This window comes from Phacochoerus africanus, chromosome 7, assembly GCF_016906955.1.
Source record: "Phacochoerus africanus isolate WHEZ1 chromosome 7, ROS_Pafr_v1, whole genome shotgun sequence".
NCBI classification, from domain to species: domain Eukaryota; kingdom Metazoa; phylum Chordata; class Mammalia; order Artiodactyla; family Suidae; genus Phacochoerus; species Phacochoerus africanus.
The window spans coordinates 39,336,040-39,354,221 of NC_062550.1; the positions used below are offsets into that span (position 1 = coordinate 39,336,040).

Consider the following 18,182-nt stretch of genomic DNA (forward strand, 5'->3'; position numbering starts at 1 on the left):
TTGCAAACGCTGCCCGGACCTTGCACTGCTGTGGCTGTGGCAGAGGCCGGTGCCTGCAGCTCCCATTAGACACCTGGCCTGGGAACCTCCATATGCCACAGGTGCGGCCTTAAAAAGACAAAAAGAACAAAAAAAAAAAATTTTTTTTTTAAACGTAAATATCTGTAGTGAATATCGCAAAAAGTTAAAATTAACAAAGCTGAGTAGAGAGGACATTCTCTGTATAATAATTTTTTACAAAATTATTTTAAAAGGATAGTTCATAAAGTTATTTTATAGAAAGAGTAATAATAATATTGTCAATACTTGGGAACTACAAATGAATCATTTCCAAGAGCCTGGAAATAAGAAAAATAAAGACTGACCAAAGAAAATTAAATTACGAAATCAAAGCATAAAATTACTAAATGTGAACCTAAACTTAATAACCTGAAAATAAGCACTTTTGCTAAACATTACCAAATCATAGATTCTGCCATCTCTCATGAGACTGCACATTAAGTGGAATTCTAGTTTGATCTGATCTCACAATATAACCACTAGGAGAAAAACACTGATCATATGGTCTTGCAAATAAGTATTCTAGTTCTTAGAATACAAACTGCATTTGTTGTTTGACTCAGTCTTATGTGTTTTAATTAGTAAGGGAACAAGTCTGTCATAGCCAATTACCCTTGTATATCAACTAAAGCAAGTCTCTAGCCCTCAAGAATGGTCACATCCTAAAATGTACAATCTAACTGAGGTATAAGCCTAGGAGTTCTATCTAAACAGCCATTCCTGAGACACAACTAGTATTACTCTCCATCTCTGTATTCCTCAATAGTATCATTACCAGAAGGAGGAAACAAAAACAAGAAAGAGCCTTACCCCCTTTTTTGGACTAAATTGAAGAATGTCTTAGATATAAAGATAATTAACAAACCAAATGTTTTTCTTTTAAAGCCTTGTTCTCATCTTTCCCACAATCTTCACTTTTTAGATCAAACAAATAGTTAACAGTAGAACACTGCCTTTTTATTAAAATGCCATATGCAAAAAAAAAACCTTGGAAATAAAGGTTAATACTACATATCTGAGATTTGCTCCTGAAGTATTTGTAACACCAAATAAGGCTGTACAACCTACCAACAAATCTCACTTTCATTACACATTTCTTTCAAGGTTTGGGGGAGCTTTGTGACCATTTTCTCTTTAATAACTGTGAATACCAAATGTTTTGCATTTTAGCTCATACCTGGAGAATTGGTTTCACTATCCGTATCCATAGCAACTTCTTCATAGTTATCATATTGATAAATGCCTCCTCCACTATCAGTAGGTTGCTTATCTAAGGATCGTCTCAGGTCAGGATCTGAAGACTAATTACAGAAGATTTTTTTTTTTTTTAGTTTCACACTTTCTGTCTTAGTCTGTTCTTAGGCTAGAAATTATAAAACAATTAATAGTTATCTTTTATAAAACAGCATCAAAAATCATGATGATCCAGTTAGAACTGTCTATCACATCTGATTTGGGAAATTCAATATACATGACCAGTACACTATGGTTGACATTTTACAGCTGTCAGACATAAAATGAAGCCATCGAGTACTATATGTAAGATGAAATCCCCCAGAGTGAGCCAACCCACTAAATGATCAGCTATTCCTCTAAAAAATAGGATGACATCAAAACTAGGAGTTTCCATCGTGGCTCAGTGGTTAGCAAACCCGACTAGCATCCATGAGGACATCAGTTCAACCCCTGGCCTCGCTCAGTGGGTTAAGGACCCAGCACTGCCGTGAGCTGTGGTATATATCACAAGCTGTGGTGTAGGTCAAAGACCTGGCTCGGATCCAAGTTGCTGTGGCTGTGGCATAGGCCGGCAGTTACAGTCCGATTGGATCCCTAACCGGGAACACCTCCATATGCCTCGGGTGTGGCCCTATAAAAACAAACAAACAAAAAAAGACAAAAAAAAAATCATAAGTACTAATGGCCTCTCTCTGTAAGTTAAGAAACCAAATAAATGCCCTAATAAATAAATAAATAGATAAAAATCCCAGGAGATCCTGCTGTGACTCAGCAGTAACGAACCTGACTAGTATCCACGAGGAGGACATGGGTTCGATCCCCGGCCCTGCTCAGTGGGTTAAAGATCCGGCGTTGCCGTGAGCTGTGGTGTAGGTAGCAGATGCAGCTTGGATCTGGCATTGCTGTGGCTGTGGCTTAGGTCCACAGCTGCAGCTCTGATTGGACCCCTAGCCTGGGAACTTCCATACGCCAAGGGTGCAGGCCTAAAAAAATAAAACAAATAAAAGTGGTTTTTGGGAGTTCAAAGTATGAATACTTATAAATTCTTCACTTAGGCACACCTAACTCTTGATTCCCTATAATTAAAGAGCTCATATTCTTTAAAATTCCTCTATTTTTTTAATATCCATTCACGAGTTTAGTCTCAAAGCTCAGAACTCTAAAATCTGTTACTGCTAACAGCATTAGATCAAAATTAAATCTCTAGTTTACTTCCTGACACTATGCATAAAAGACAATGACTCAGTCATTATCAATGACATACATAATATAGGCTCACAAATGCTTGATAACTCAGTAGACACATGCAATAATTAAGGCTATTACCATAAGATGATTTAACTTTCTTTAAAATAGTCCAAACCAATTAATCATGACCACACTTCTAATTCTACATTACTAAACATTTGAAAACTAATGAAATTCTGCCCCTGTACTTAGCAAGCAGCCATCTTTAGAAAAAGTCCTCACTACAACTCAGCAATACTATTTCTTCCAAATAGAAAATGACAAAAAAGCTAAAAGCAGGCTTTGTTAATCATAATTTTAGTCTTTCATTTCTTCTATTTCTAATATCTATATAACTATTTTTTAAAAAACTCATTCTCAGTTATAATCTTCCCTTATCCCCAAATGAGTTATTTATACAAGCTGTATCAAACAAATGAACTTAATACTTTTTCTTAGTTGACTGAAGTAATGAAATAAGTCTATAAGGACACTTTAATTTGAGGAATGTTCTGAAGTTGTATTTTTGAACTCCTTACTTTACTTCTTGATCTCCTCTTTCCACCAACTAATTTCATGAATCGATTGTACTGCTCTTCCTGATTGGACAGATCCCGAATTTTTCTGATTTCTTCTTCTCTTTTCCTTCTCTCTTCTTCTTCAGCTTGTTTCCGCTGATCCTCTTCTTTCTGCCTTTCCTGTTCTTTCTGTTGCTGTAGTTTCTTCCATGCCTTTGTTTGCTGCTTCCTCAATGCTTGTTTAGCTTTAAATTTAAAAAATTTAGAAACATGAGTATTTATTAGAATTTTCTAGAGGATGAAAGGAAACAAGAGCTTTAAAAATTATTTTCATTATCATTAAGTCACATATACAGCTGCTCCTCTAAGTTCTGTTTATATAGGATTATCCTTCATTCATGGCCCTCTAATTCCCCAACTCAAAACTTTCTGAATTAAAATCTAGAAGCTATATTTATATATGAAATCAATTAAAAGAATTTAATAGAAATGATCACCTGTAGTGCTAACTTTTTTGGCTGAATGTGTTTTTGTACTGGTTTTAACTTTTTGCTGTATAGTTTTCGTCTTAGTCAGCTTTTCTTTGCTTTCTTTCATCACCTGCTGTTCTTTTTGTTGCCATTTTTTACTGGCTGACTGAAGAGCCAAAAGACGAAGTTGCAATTCAGATAACTCCTCTTCATCTTCACCAAGTTTCTTTAAAAAAAAAAAAATAGCTGCCATTCAAAAATTTCATTATTTGACTTTAAACGCATTACCAAGTCAAATCTTTCACAAGATCAGAATTTAAAGTTAGTTTTAAGGCAAATATTTAAACAATAAATACAAATAAAATAAAGAAACTGAATAACTTACCATTGCCCTACTGTCTTTTGTCTATAATACAAACAGAAGATCAGTCTATGGAGGATACATATGTATATGTCCGTGTCAAGGGTTAGAGGGGGAGGAGACAACGGATAGAAGAAAATAATGCACCAAAAAAAAGTTACAGATTAGAAATTGGCATTTAACTGCCTTCCCAAACATGAGACTAAGAGCTACCACACCAGAAAGTGCAGATATCGAATATTTCCATCATTGTAGAAAACTCCATCAGACAGTGCTAATCCAGAGTTTAACTAAAATAAAGCTATTATCACTGTTTCACTGAGATTTCACTGACCCTTGAGTCCTCTGTAACTTTAAATGTCACTTTGTCTATGCATATGAATCTTCACTCATCTGTATGAATCTTAACTCTTATGGAGTTATTGTTAGGATATTCAAAAACGGCTATCTTTACGTGCATGTATGTATGTCTATGTGTGCGTGTGTTACATTATTATTTATATTATCATTTTTAAATTCAGGACCATCTCTTTCCTAGAGCTTCTAGGCTCTCTGCATCATTTCAATTTACTCATAAAAAGTAACTTAAGTATTCTCTTAAGAGAATAAACTGCAGAAATTTTAGATCTCTAATTCAACAAACAAAAGGCTTGGGCCAGTGAGAATCTATTCTATGTCAAATGCAGTGCTTGATACTTTTGTACTTTATCCTGCTGATCCTCACAACAACCCAGAGAACAGACGACATTAAATTCATTTTGTAGAAAAGAAAACAGAGGCAAGCAAAAGCTAAATACACAAAATCACTCAGCTAATAATAGGAGCGAGAACTGGATACCAGGTCAAGGTATCCACAGCTTTCCGCACAGCATTATCACCCAAAATTAGGAAAAGAAAATCTCTGGAGGAAAATTAAAAGTTCCAAAAAACAACAAGCAAAAAGATCATCTACAGATATGTACAACATTTCATTAAATTTTGTTTAATTGAACCTAGTAGAAATATTCCAAGATGTCTCTCCAAATTTTATCCGTAAAGCTTATATTCAAATGAAGGTATAGCAATAATGAAAGAAAATGAGTGAAAACCAAGACAGAATTTCCCTTTCAAAAGAACAGAGTAGGAATTCCTGTCATGGCACAGTGGTTAACAAATCCAACTAGGAACCATGAGGTTGTGGGTTCTACCCCTGGCCTTGCTCAGTGGGTTAAGGATCCGACTTTGCCGTGAGCTGTGGTGTAGGTCCCAGACATGGCTCGGATCCCGCGTTGCTATGGTTCTGGTGTAGGCTGACAGCTACAACTCCAATTAGACCCCTAGCCTGGGAACCTCCACATGCTACGGGAAGCGGTCCTAGAAAAGGCAAAAAGACAAAAAACAAAAACAAAAACAAAACACAGAGTAAAGCAGTGCAAGAATTAGTCTTACAGAGATATCCAAGCCCATAAAGCAGATCTTACCTTTTCAGACAGAATATCCGAGGCACTGATTCTTCTTGTTAAATTTTGTTCTTTATCTTCTAAACCTTTAAAATAAAACAGCATACTCTGAATGCTTTGAAAGACTGCTACCATCAATTTAAAATAAAATGTTATATGACATTTACTAGCAATTATTTTAAAAGGTCTCATTAAAAAGGTCTCATTTTCTCAATCTTTCAATGAAAAGGAAAGAATGTTAGAGAGAATGAAAATTGATCGAACTTTTCATATCAACCTCACTTCTGAAAGTTATAAGGCAAAAACAATTCAAAATATTGAATTATATATTGAAATTACACAATGATGAAATAATTAGAATTCTAAACTAATTATTTCAAATAAGAATTTATAGCGTAGACAAGAAACAAAGCTTCATTACTGAATAGACTGCAGTTCCCATTGTGGCTCAGCAGTTAACAAACCTGACTAGTTATCCATGAGAATGCAGGTTCGACCCCTGGCCTCACTCAATGGGTTAAGGATCCAGTGTTGCCATGAGCTGTAGTATAGGTCACAGACACGGCTCAGATCCAGCATTGCTGTGGCTATGGTGTAGGCTGGCAGCTACAGCTCGGATTCAACCCCTAGCCTGGGAACCTCTGTATGCCACAAGTATGGCCCTAAAAAAAAAAAAAAAAAAAAAAAAAAAAGAAGACAACATTATGAAAAGATAATACAGATAAGACTATGGTGATTTGTTCAGACCTTAAAAGTTGAAATTAATTCAACATTTAGAGAATGTATTGGATTTATCCATGAAAGAAATGTCCTCTATCTAGAAAAGCTTCAGCAGAAGGTTATGTATCAGTAATATTAAGTCCATTCACACATTTTCCAGGATTCTAGGCTCAGACCTAGATTTCTGATGGAGTTATTCACAAAATCGTATTTATATATTATCTAATCTATGACAGATCTACAAATCACAGAATAAAATTACAAAACATTTACAACAGTAGTGAGACAGACATTTTCATAGCTAAAACTGATAAAGTTAAAAACTAAGAAAATCTTTCCTCCAGATGACACAACTGAATCTGCAAGGCTAGGATTCAAACTAAGTCTAAACCCCAGGCCTAGTGTTTTTTTTCCTCCCATAATACCAACTACCAGTGTTTCAAACATCCTAACTTGATGGCTCAAGAAGGCCTCCTGGTAAAAGAATCGGCAACTTATTCAATAAATACAAAAATTATTAACCAAGTACCTAGAAGAAGTAAATGGAAGGTAACCACCAAACTTTCAGTTAGATGAGTTCTGCCATAAGGCTTGTTTTGGAAATATGAATTTGCTGCAACGTGACTGGTATTCTAGAAAATAATTTTGAGCACAACACAAATTTCACATTTGCTTATGTGCAATTTGTGTCTGAGAAACATTAAAAGAATACAGGAAACTGTACCCAGGTGATCCTAGCCGGAGCCATATAGGAACATACAAACACCCCCCCAACACACACACATACACTTTGATCAATCTACTAGCTATGTTCACTGTGTATGTGGTGAGTCATACCCATTCCCATCTGGTGTTACAACTTACTGTCCAATTTCAAATAACCTGCTTTGTTCTATTTCATAATAACTCAAAAGCTGCAAATTTACTTCCACAAGCACATTTATGCCTTTTTCAAGATAAACTGACTTATTTATTGTAGTATTTCAGGCGTTTTTACCCATTAAACATGTAAACCTGCACTGTCATTCTCATTAGGTTCCTATCTTTTTTTCATATGCCATTGACAAAGTTTTTGAGTGTTGTTTCCCTGACAACATTTGCCCAAAAGCTCTGTGGTATTTCTTGGGCAATTCTGCAGTTTAGTGATTTTCACAAATGCATGTCACCTTAAAACTGACCAGACAGTAATAACTATTAGACAAAAATGAACAAGAAAAAAATAAATATTTTCCAGAATAAATGCAGAAAGCACTAATGATTTCTCCTATATGAGAAGAAACCTATGCATTTCATTAAGTCATGAGAAGTCTATTAGTTGATGAGGCTTTCCTCATCTGTAAAAAGTGGGTCTCTTTAAGGGAGCATACAGACAAGCAGCCTCTAAGCTGGCAGATACCCAAAGAGTACAATGTTATCCCTAAAACAAATACAAAGCATAAATTTCAGGCCGTAAGCCTAACTTAACACAAAGATTATAAAAGCAAGTCATGGTTTAATTGACCAAACGTGTAGTTTGGTCCTTCTGTCCTACCAATGTCACAGATCTCTACAATAAAATTATTATTTTAATTCTTACTCAATATTTCCAAAATGAAAATTGATTTTGTGCAGTCATGTAGTATTTTAAAAATTACTACCTGAAATTCTAAACTGAGCTAGAGATAGTCAGGATATAGGTGGTAGTTAAAACCACAGTAACTGAGAACATGCAAGGAAAATAGAACACTGAGGACATCAACAGTTGAGAATTGAGAAGTTACAAAAGAAGAGTATTTTTGTAAAAAAAGTAAAATTAGAAGGAATTCCCATCGTGGCTCAGCAGTTAATGAATCTGACTAGCATCCATGAGGACGCAGGTTCGATCCCTGGCCTTGCTCAGTGGGTTAAGGATCTGGTGTTGCTGTGAGCTGGCACTGGGAGGAGGACCATGTGCATAGGAGCTCTATGGGACTGGGGGAAACAGACTCCATTCTTGGAGAGTGTACACAGAATTCCATGTGACGGGTCCCAGGGCAAAGCAGGAACTCCGTAAGACCTGCCTCCGGATCTTGGAGGGTATCCTGGGAAAGCAACGGGCAGCTGTGGCTCTTTGATGGGGGCAGGACACTGGAGGCAGAGGCAGGACACTGGAGGCAGAGGTCCTGGGAACAGTCATCATATTCACTGGTGTGAGCTCCCCTGGAGGCTGCCATTTTGGAAAAATCTGGCCCTACCCATCAGGGCTGAGAAGCTCCAGGCCAAACAACAAACAAGGTGGAACAGAGCCCAACCCATCAACAGACTGCCTAAAGTCCTCCTAGACACAGAGCTGTCCCTAATCACACCCAGAGAGACAAGACTCATCTCCACCTATCAGTGAGCAGGCACCAGTCCCCCCCATCAGGAAATCTGTAACAAGCCCCTGTATTGACTTCCCCCACAAAAGGGAAGACACCACAAGCAAGAGAAGTTACAACACTCTAGCCTGAAAAAAAAGGAAACCAGATGGAAAGCTATACAAAATGAAAAGGCAGAGGAATATAAGCCAGATGAGGGAACTAGACAAAACCCCAGAAAAACAGCTAAGTGACCTGGAGATTAGCAGCTCCAAAAAAGACTTTAGCACAATGACAGCAAACACAATCTAATATCTTGGGGGGAAAAAAAAAAAAACTGGAGGCAAGGATTGATAAATTAGAAGAGAAGCTGAACAAAGAAAGAGAAGACTTAAAGATTAAACAAGCAAAGGTCCAAAATTCAATAACCAAGATAAAAAATTCATTAGAAGGAGCCAAGAGCAGATTATGGGAGGCAGAAGAACAAATAAGTGAGGTGGAAATCATGGGTGCAGAAAATAAAAAGAATGAAAAGAAACAAGGCAAGTCTGAGAACTCTGGGACAACCTTAAACACGTCAACATTTGCATTATAGGGGTGACAGAAGAAGACAGAAAGGGCCATAGAAAATATCTGAAGAGATAATAACCAAAAACTTTCCAACATAAGAAATCATTCACTCAAATGCAGGAAGCACATATACCATGTAAAATAAACCCAAGGAGGAACACCCTGAGACACATATTAATCAAATTGATCTACCAAATAGCCCAGGAATGATTCCAATCTTAAAACTAATCCAAAGAATAATGAGGAGCCCCCCCCCAATTCATTCTGGGCATCATTACTTATATTAAAACTTGTAAGGAAAAAGAGGGGGAAAAACTACAGGCTATGAACCTAGATGAAAAATTCTAAACAAAACATTAGCAGGAGTTCCCGTCGTGGCGCAGTGGTTAACGAATCCAACTAGGAACCATGAGGTTGTGGGTTCGATCCCCGGCCTTGATCAGTGGGTTAACGATCCGGCGTTGCCGTGAGCTGTGGTGTAGGTTGCAGACTCGGCTCGGATCCTACGATGCTGTGGCTCTGGCGTAGGCTGGCAGCTACAGCTCCAATTAGACCCCTAGCCTGGGAAACTCCATATGCCGTGGGAGCGGCCCAAGAAATAGCAAAAAAAGACAAAAAAAATAATAATAATTAAAATAAAATAAAATAATAAAAACTATTAAAAAATTAGCAAAACTTTAATTATGAAGATTTTTATAACTGCCCCAAACTGGAAGAACCTAAATGTCCCTTAAGTGGGAAATGGATAAACTGGAGCACAATCATTCGGTGGGGACTAATGATATATACAATCACATGGATGAATCTCAAACACACTGCTATACGGTAAAGAAGCTAAAAGTTAAACGGCAATGTACTATGACTCCATTTGCATGACATTCTGGAAAATACAGAAGTATAGGGTCAGAAAACAGTGATTACCAGGTAGGGTTGGTGGCAAGAAGAAATGGGTGGGAGGGTTAATGGAACTGTTCTATATCTTAATAGGATAGCTGGCAACGATTATCCAACTATCTCAATTTGCCAAAACTCAAATTAACTGTACAGTAAAATTTCTGTATATAAATTTTTACTGTATATAATTAAACATTCATAAGAAGAAAATAATTAACAAATTAAATCCATGATGTATAAAAATGATGTATCATGAACTAGTTAGATTTCTCCAAAGTATACGAGGGTATTTTATACTACAAAAATCAACCAATTATAAACCATTACACTAATAAACTGAAGAAGAAAGATCAGATGCTCTTTTCCATAATGAAGAAAAAAGATCTGATAAACTTCAACATCCATTCAAAATTTCAAACAGGGAATAGGGTTGGGGGGTGAACCCTTCCTTTACCCCAAAGAGGACACCTATAACAAACTTAACCAACATCACATGTAAAAGTAAATGGCAGAGTTCCTGCTGTAGCACAGTGAGTTAGAATATGGCTGCATGGCTCTGGTCACTGTGGAGGCGAGGGTTCAATCTCCAGCCCAGCACAGTGGGTTAAAGGACCCAGCATTGCTGCAGCTGCAGCTCCAATTCAATTCCTGGCCCAGAAACTTCCATATGCCGTGTGTGTAGCCATTTTAAAAAAAAGTGAACAGCAGAAGCACCCCCTTGAAAGTTAGGAAACAAGGTGCCCACTATGAACACTTTATGTTAAAAACTGTATTATCAGTCTTGACCCACACTTAAGGCCAAAAGAGAAAATTAGAATGAAACAAAACTTGTCATCACTCAATAACATGTCTGTGTGGAAAGTGCAAAAAGAATTCACAAATCTTAGAGTCACTTCAATGAAGAACACTACCAAAATAACTAATTATCCCTTTAGAGAAGGAAGAGTCTCATTACTAATAGAAATTTTTAATTCCATTACCTTGACTAGATTCAGTAGTGTCAGATTTCAGAGAAAGTTGTTTTGTTCCATCTTTAACTTTTTTCAAACGGTTCTTATCTCCTGGTAAAGTCAATTTTTGCCTGAGTGGTTTTAAGTCAAATGCCTGAAAAGTTTTGACCTGTGTTTTCTCCTCAGGAGCTACTTCTTTACTTGAGTCCTTTGTAATACTGACATTATCAGTGCTTGTTTGGTCCTCAAAGTTCAATGTTTTAGCATCTTCTTGTGCATTCTCCTCTTTGCTACTCAAAGCTAGTTTTTCATCCTTATTGATGCACTCTAGTTCCAACTGTATTTGCTTATACTTCAAAAGTAAATCTTCAAAAGTTTCTTCCCCACAGTTTTCATTTTTTGATGAATAATTCTGTTTTCTTGATGGAGATCTTCCAAAGCTTTTGGCTGAGCAGCATATTAAGGAAACCAGTTTCCAAAAATTTTCCAGTTAATTTAGCAAAAACACATTAAGCTATTGATGAATTGTCTCTCTTTTTAATTTGATTTTCAAGGAAGATGAATTGACATTTTTAAATTACTAAATTCCATTTAACATATGTGCTAATGCCTACTTTCACTATGTGCTCATACTTCAAATTTAACAAGTATCCATAAACAGTCCACTTACAAAATCACTAGTAACAGTTATTACCCATCGTACCCACAAGTACTCCACCTAGTTAGGTTACAGAATCCTTCCTTCTGCGTATTAGGAAAGCCCATGAGCTGAATGTTAAAGATTTCTTTCTTGGGGGTTCCCATTGTGGCTCAGCAGGTTACAAACCCAACCAGTATCCATGAGGATGTGGGTTCGATCCCTGGCCTCGCTCAGTGGATCAAAAATCCAGTGTTGCAAGGATCCACTGTTGCCGAGAGCTGTGGTACAGGTCGCAGATGCAGCTCGGATCCTGAGTTGCTGTGGCTGTGTTGGATATAGGCAGCTGCAGCTCTGATTCAACCCCTCGCCTAGGAACTCCATATGCCTCAGGTATGACCCTAAAAAAAAAAAATTCTTTCTCAAGAAAGAGGGGAGAAACTAAATGATTGTCACAGATGTGGATGACTGACACTTTAAATCACCAGGAGAAAACATTTCTCATCTTTTTAAATTAGTTTCTTCTCATGTCTCAATTTTAAAAACTAGAGATTAAAAAATGTACACTGCCATGGAGTTCCCGTTGTGGCGCAGTGGTTAACGAATCCGACTAGGAACCATGAGGTTGCGGGTTCGGTCCCTGCCCTTGCTCAGTGGGTTAACGATCCGGCGTTGCCGTGAGCTGTGGTGTAGGTTGCAGACGCGGCTCGGATCCCGCGTTGCTGTGGCTCTGGCGTAGGCCGGTGGCTACAGCTCCGATTCAACCCCTAGCCTGGTAATCTCCATATGCCGCGGGAGCGGCCCAAGAAATAGCAACAACAACAACAACAAAGACAAAAGACAAAAAAAAAATGTACACTGCCAATACTTAAGACTAATTTATGAATAGGAAACACTGTATTAAAAACCTAACCTATAACTATCTTAAAGATCATCAAGTATACTAAAATCCAATATAGGTAAAACTAAGGTAATGAAGGCAATTACATAATAAAAAATAAAACTTTAGGTGATATTGGTTTAGGATATCTAAACCAATTATTTTGGGGTTTTTTCTTCTCTAATATAGCAATACACGAAACATAATTTCTTGATTGGAAATGGCTACAAAGTCCCAAACTACAACTTTTATTTGAAATAATTCATACATATGAGAATTGTTCCATCTCACTTCTCCAGCCTAGAAATTAACAAAAGACAAATAGTTTATGTGGTTTTAATACAATATGTCATTTATAAACCATTTGAATTGGCTAGGGATATAACGTTACAGTTCCCTAAATATAGTTTCTTCTATAACTGTGCAACAACTTACTGGACAAGCAATCTACAAAGATTTTTAAACTTCCCTAATGACCAATTCAAGAATGGGAATTACCACCAAATATTTTAGAACTGAATGAGCATTACAAATGAAAATCTTTACACGGAGTTCCCATTGTGGCTCAGTGGTTAACAAACCCCCGACTAGCATCCATGAGGACGAGGGTTTGATCCCTGGCGATGCTCAGTGGGTTAAGGATCCAGCATTGCCGTGAGCTGTGGTGTAGGTCGAAGACGCTGCTCGAAGCCCAGCTTGCTGTGGCTCTGGCGTACGCCAGCAGCTACAGCTCCGACTGGACCCCTAGCCCGGGTACCTCCATATGCCATGGGAGCGGCCCTAAAAAGACAAAAATAAATAAATAAACAAATAAAGTTTAGAGGGTCCTTGGTGGCTCAGTGGGATAAAGATCTGACGTTATCACTGCTGTGCCTTGGGTCACAGTTGCAACATGGGTTTCAACCTTAGCCCTTGAACTTCCTCATGCCACCAGCACAGCCAAAAGAAAAAAAGAAAAAAAGAAAGTGTTCACAATTCTGCAGCAAAACTGTTCTAGCAAATCTCTGGTTTTCTGATCTCCTCTCCAGAGCTATTTCTTGAAAGAATATTAGTTTATTACCTGTCTTAATCGTTAACCAAGTGGAATTTGGCTTCTGCTGGCTGAGTTTATCTACCATGTTTCCAAACCTTATTTTGCCTGATTTTCCTGCAGCTTTGGACACTGTAAACTGCTTCTCTCTTGGCTTCTATACCGCCAATCTCCTTTTGTTTCCCTACCCTTTTTTTTTTTTTTTTTTGCCAATAGTCTTCATGACTTAGTTCTCTCCCAATGCCTGAAAAATGAGCTCTATTTAGCATCTCTTCATTTTGAGCATTTTAATGCACTCATAGTTTTGCCTAGTGATAGACATTTGAGGTTCTAAGTCCCACAAGCCATCCCCATCCTATTGCTAGACTAATCTTTCTAGAACACAAATCTGATCAGATCTCTTCCCTTGTTTTAATCTAAGAAGAGTCCAAAATCCTACAGTATATGATGCTTTCATGATTCCTTTCCAATCTCACCATTTTCATGTTTATCACAATTTATGCATAGCTTTGTGTCTAGTTTTTCTGTTCTTCAAACTGACCCCAATTCAAATGCCACCTCCTACATGAAGCTAGATAATTAGTTGTCCCCCCACCCAACCATTACATACTCTCTGTAAATCAATTCTGTAGTTGTACGCATTTACACCTCACTTTTTCAATGGATCATCTAAAGGCACAACCACAGTAACTTAAAAAAACATTCAATATACTAACAAAAAATAACTAAAAGTTCCCTTGTGCCAGCACTGTGGCAGCTTGGCACAGGCCACAACTGTGGCACTGGTTTGATCCCTGGCCTGGGAACTTCCACCTGCCATAGGTGTAGCCAAAAATAAATTAAATTAATAACTAAAGGATAGAAAAATGAGAGGCAACTAAGTTATAATTAAATAATCTCCTTCAAGGCTAAATGAAATCTCCCACTTCTGTCTATATAGGAAGACTAAGATGAAACCAACACTTAAATTGGTCGGGAGTTCCCATTGTGGCACAGTGGTTAACAAATCCACTAGGAACCATGAGGTTGTGGGTTCGATCCCTGGCCTTCCTCAGTGGGTTAAGGATCCAGCGTTGCCATGAGCTGTGGTGCAGGTTGCAGACGAGGCTCGGATCCTGCGTTGCTATGGCTGTGGCGTAGGTCGGCAGCTGCAGCTCCGATTAGATCCCTAGCCTGGGAACCTCCATATGCCGTGGATGCAGCCCTAGAAAAGGCACAAAGACCAAAAAAAAAAAAAAATTAAATTGGTCAAGATTCAATTTCTTTCTTTTTTTTTTTTTTTAATTTTATGGCTGCATTCATGGCATATGGAAGTTCCTGGGCCAGGGGCTGTGATCTACACCACAGCTGCAGCAGCAACACCAGATCCTTTAACCCACTGTGCCAGGCAAGGGATCAAACCGACACCTCCGCAGCAATCTGAGCCATTGCAGTCAGATTCTTAACCCACTGCACTAGAGCAGGTACTCCAAGATGCAATTTCTAACTGAAACGTGGTTTAAAAAAGAATTGCCATTCAACCTTTAAAACTACAGGTGAAAATGGAATGTCTTTCTACTGATAAAAGACATTAGCCTAATTATGTTAGCTCTGATCAGATTTGAAAGTTTAAAATAGTAGCCATCCAAAGGAAACATGTGCTAAGATTGACTGACAAAGTGTCTATCACTAAGGAAAGGTAAAAATGAGTGAGAATGAAAATAACTACTACAATAGAATCGGATTTATTCTATTTCTTTAAAGCTGCATCATATTATAGAGAAAAAAAGTTTTTTAAAAAAGAAACCCATCTGTACTCATGTTACTTCAGTTCTAGATTATGAAAAGGAGCCACAGAATAACCCTTATCCTTTCTTAATGCAACATTTGTAAAATAAAAACACACCACAAAAACAGTGGAAATATGAATTAAACTCAGTACAATTATGGTATTAAAGAGCTTTGAATTAATAAAATTTTAAATTACAAATTGTTTGCTCATATTATATAGAAGTGGCTAGGAACTATGTCTTCCCTTGCAAATTCTTACAAAGAATACCACCACTAGGATGCATTAATGATACTTCAAAAACAATAAGCAGAAGATCCTTAAGTGCAGCATCTGAGAAAAGAAAAATAGCAAAACAGCTCATTTCTTATAAGTTACTGTAGAAATCAGACAGGCTCTTTTCCTGTACTTGTTTCACAACATCATATGCCTATTTACTAATAAAAACATATAAAGTTGGAGTTCTCTTTTGTGATGCACAGAAGATTAAGGATCCAGCACTGTCACTGTAGCGACTTGGGTCGCTGCTATGGCATGGGTTCGATCCCTGGCCCAGAAACTTTGATAGGCCACGGGAGCAGCCAAAGAAAAAAACCCCACAAACTACATAAGGTTAATAATTAATGAAGGTATGTGGTAGAGGTCAAATTGGTATTGAATGAGAAGGCAAAGGCAGGAGGTAGGTAAATCCACTCATTACTTTCTTCTCTAAAATAAACTAACAAAAAACTTTAAGCTCTCCATAATACTTTTTACATACTTCAATTCGAACTTTTTACACTGAATATGGTCATTGATATGTCTCTCCCACAAAAATTACAAGTCTCATCTTTGTACTCTTAAAAAATCTGAATATATGTACTTAAATAGCCTTTCTGCTTTTAGATTCATAATTGACAACTAATAAATCCTTGATTAAAAAATATCTTGGGCAGAGGTTTTCTAACTTCACTGGAAGACTATCCTCTTTTGAAAAGTTAAATACAGGGAGTTCCTGCTGTGGCATCTCTGGAGCGATGAGATGCAGGTTTGATCCCTGGCCCGACACAGTGGCTTAAGAGTGGCTTAACGATCCAGTGCTGCAACTGTGGCGTAGGTCACAACTGTGGCTCGGATCTGATCCCTGGCCCAGGAACTCCAAATGCCTCGGGGCGGTCAAAAAAGAAAAGAAAAAAAAAGTTAAATACCTAAATGATTTTTTCTGAAACAATCCTGGAGTGCTCCTAATCCACCTTTTGGTTGTAATTTTTTCAGAGCACTAGCACCAGAAGCTGCTACTTCTTACCTAAACCTATATTTCTATCCTGACATCTGGGAAAGACAATTTGGGCCTGAGTATCCCATGAAAATAATGTTCATTGTCTCCCAAACAAATGTTATTATATCTAAGTGTCATATATAATGAATATATTAAAAAATCATTACACCATGGAAATTACAATCAGTAATAAAGTTCTTAGTAAACTTTTTATGTGGTTATCATGGAATAAGTCAAGACACAGACATATAAACACATCTTAAAATGGCAAATCTTCAGATGAGTAAACTAAGGAATATTTAAAGATCAGAAGGGACAAAAATCAGATATTTTGCAATTTTCCTTCTCAATCCCTCCATAATCTCCACCTTCCCATAAATCCCATGGTTTCCAATATATTGAGATAAAAATGCTGTTAAGTTTCATTCTCTCTGTAGCCCAACTCTAAGAGTTATAAAATGTCAAAAATGTGAACGTAAGAAATAAGACTTAAAGTTTTCCAAAAAAGACATATGAATTTAAAGCCTCTGAATTAATAGAGCTGGTGAATATACCAGGTTTTTTTTTTCCAACTTTAGAAGGCAGCAATGTGTAAGAATAAATCAAGATAGAAAGGTTAAAACAGACTCAAATAAAAGCAGTAGGATTATGCAGAATGAAACTTCACAATTTCCAATGTCGCAGTGCAATATGATATAAGCAATGGTATTCCCCAAACTTTTTATGGCTAATATTTTTTTTCTTCCTCTAAAAGTCTAAGTCAACTTCACCTAAAAGCAAGGGTAGTATTAAAAAGAGGGTAATGAAACTTGGGCTTCTGATGTAATATTACAGATCTGATTTTACACTTCCTTAGGTTCCATTAGTTTGGCCCCCATCCATAACACGTAAATATTTATTAAAAAGCAATAAACTCAATAAAGTAATTTTTTAAAATAACGCTACGGTTTGACACATGGAGATTACCAAAGAACCAACTACGTTAAGTATACTTACAGTGACAAGCGGTTCTGATGGTTCAGAAAAGTTACTCATCTCAAAGACCTAGCAATGACGCTAAAAGGAACTTTAGTAGTGACACACCCAGGGCAGACCGCCACGTTAAGGATACAACTCTTCCGAGGTGGAGAGGGCTCTCGCCAGCTCTGACTGCTGCTGAATCCAGATCCTGCTCCTCCTCCTAGGGGAGGTCTGCCCCCCGGCTTGCCTCCTCGCTCACCCCCTCCTCGCCCCCGACTCCAGCGACTCCCACCCCGGTAAGGCCTGCCTCGAAAACGGAAACGGTCCAAGGCAATGTGGCTCCGTTCCCAAAAGGACGGCCGGGGGCTGCTTTCGGACAGTGAGCTCGAAGGCATCCGCACGGAAGGCGGGTGAGACCTGAACGGCTCTTTGGGTCGGTAGCTGCTGTGTCCCCTGAGGTGGCCCCGCTCCGACGCGTGCCGTGAGCGTGAGAAATTCCTCAGCTGCTGCTGAGAAGAGGACGACGACGAGGAGGAGCCACCGCCTCCGCCGGATCCACCACCCCGGGCCGGGTGAGGAGGCCTTCGCCGCGGATACGGTAACAGCCCTCCGCCACTGCTGCTGCTGCTGCTCCGGCTCCGTATCTGGCTGTTATTATCGTCATCGCTGATCTCTCCATCTTCGAGCTCCCCTTCTTCCTTGGGCGAGAGGCCACTGGAGGCCGGGGCCGGAGTATCTGCGGTCGCCATCCCGGGAGCAGTGCCTTCCACACAACCTTAGCCCTCTGTCCGGGGATCCACCCTACAATTGTCTTCCTCCTCGGTTTCCTTCTTTCCTAACGGACCCGGTCGGTGCGGTTTTACAGTACTCGGACACCTAGTGGGCTCTG

At 38.3% G+C, this 18,182-nt stretch overlaps 1 protein-coding gene across 1 annotated transcript in view; it reads right to left on the reverse strand.

Moving 5' to 3' along the window:
- ZFC3H1 (zinc finger C3H1-type containing) overlaps positions 1 to 18,042 on the reverse strand; it is a 54,076-nt gene extending 36,034 nt beyond the window's left edge. Inside the window, exons 1-6 of the mRNA XM_047787201.1 lie at positions 17,445 to 18,042; positions 10,791 to 11,207; positions 5,333 to 5,397; positions 3,539 to 3,737; positions 3,063 to 3,286; positions 1,238 to 1,361 (exon numbers count right to left, since the gene is read on the reverse strand). Of these exons, the coding sequence (XP_047643157.1) occupies positions 1,238 to 1,361; positions 3,063 to 3,286; positions 3,539 to 3,737; positions 5,333 to 5,397; positions 10,791 to 11,207; positions 17,445 to 18,042 (1,627 nt within the window). The remainder of the gene's footprint in view (positions 1 to 1,237; positions 1,362 to 3,062; positions 3,287 to 3,538; positions 3,738 to 5,332; positions 5,398 to 10,790; positions 11,208 to 17,444) is intronic.
- Between the last annotated feature and the right edge of the window lie 140 nt (positions 18,043 to 18,182).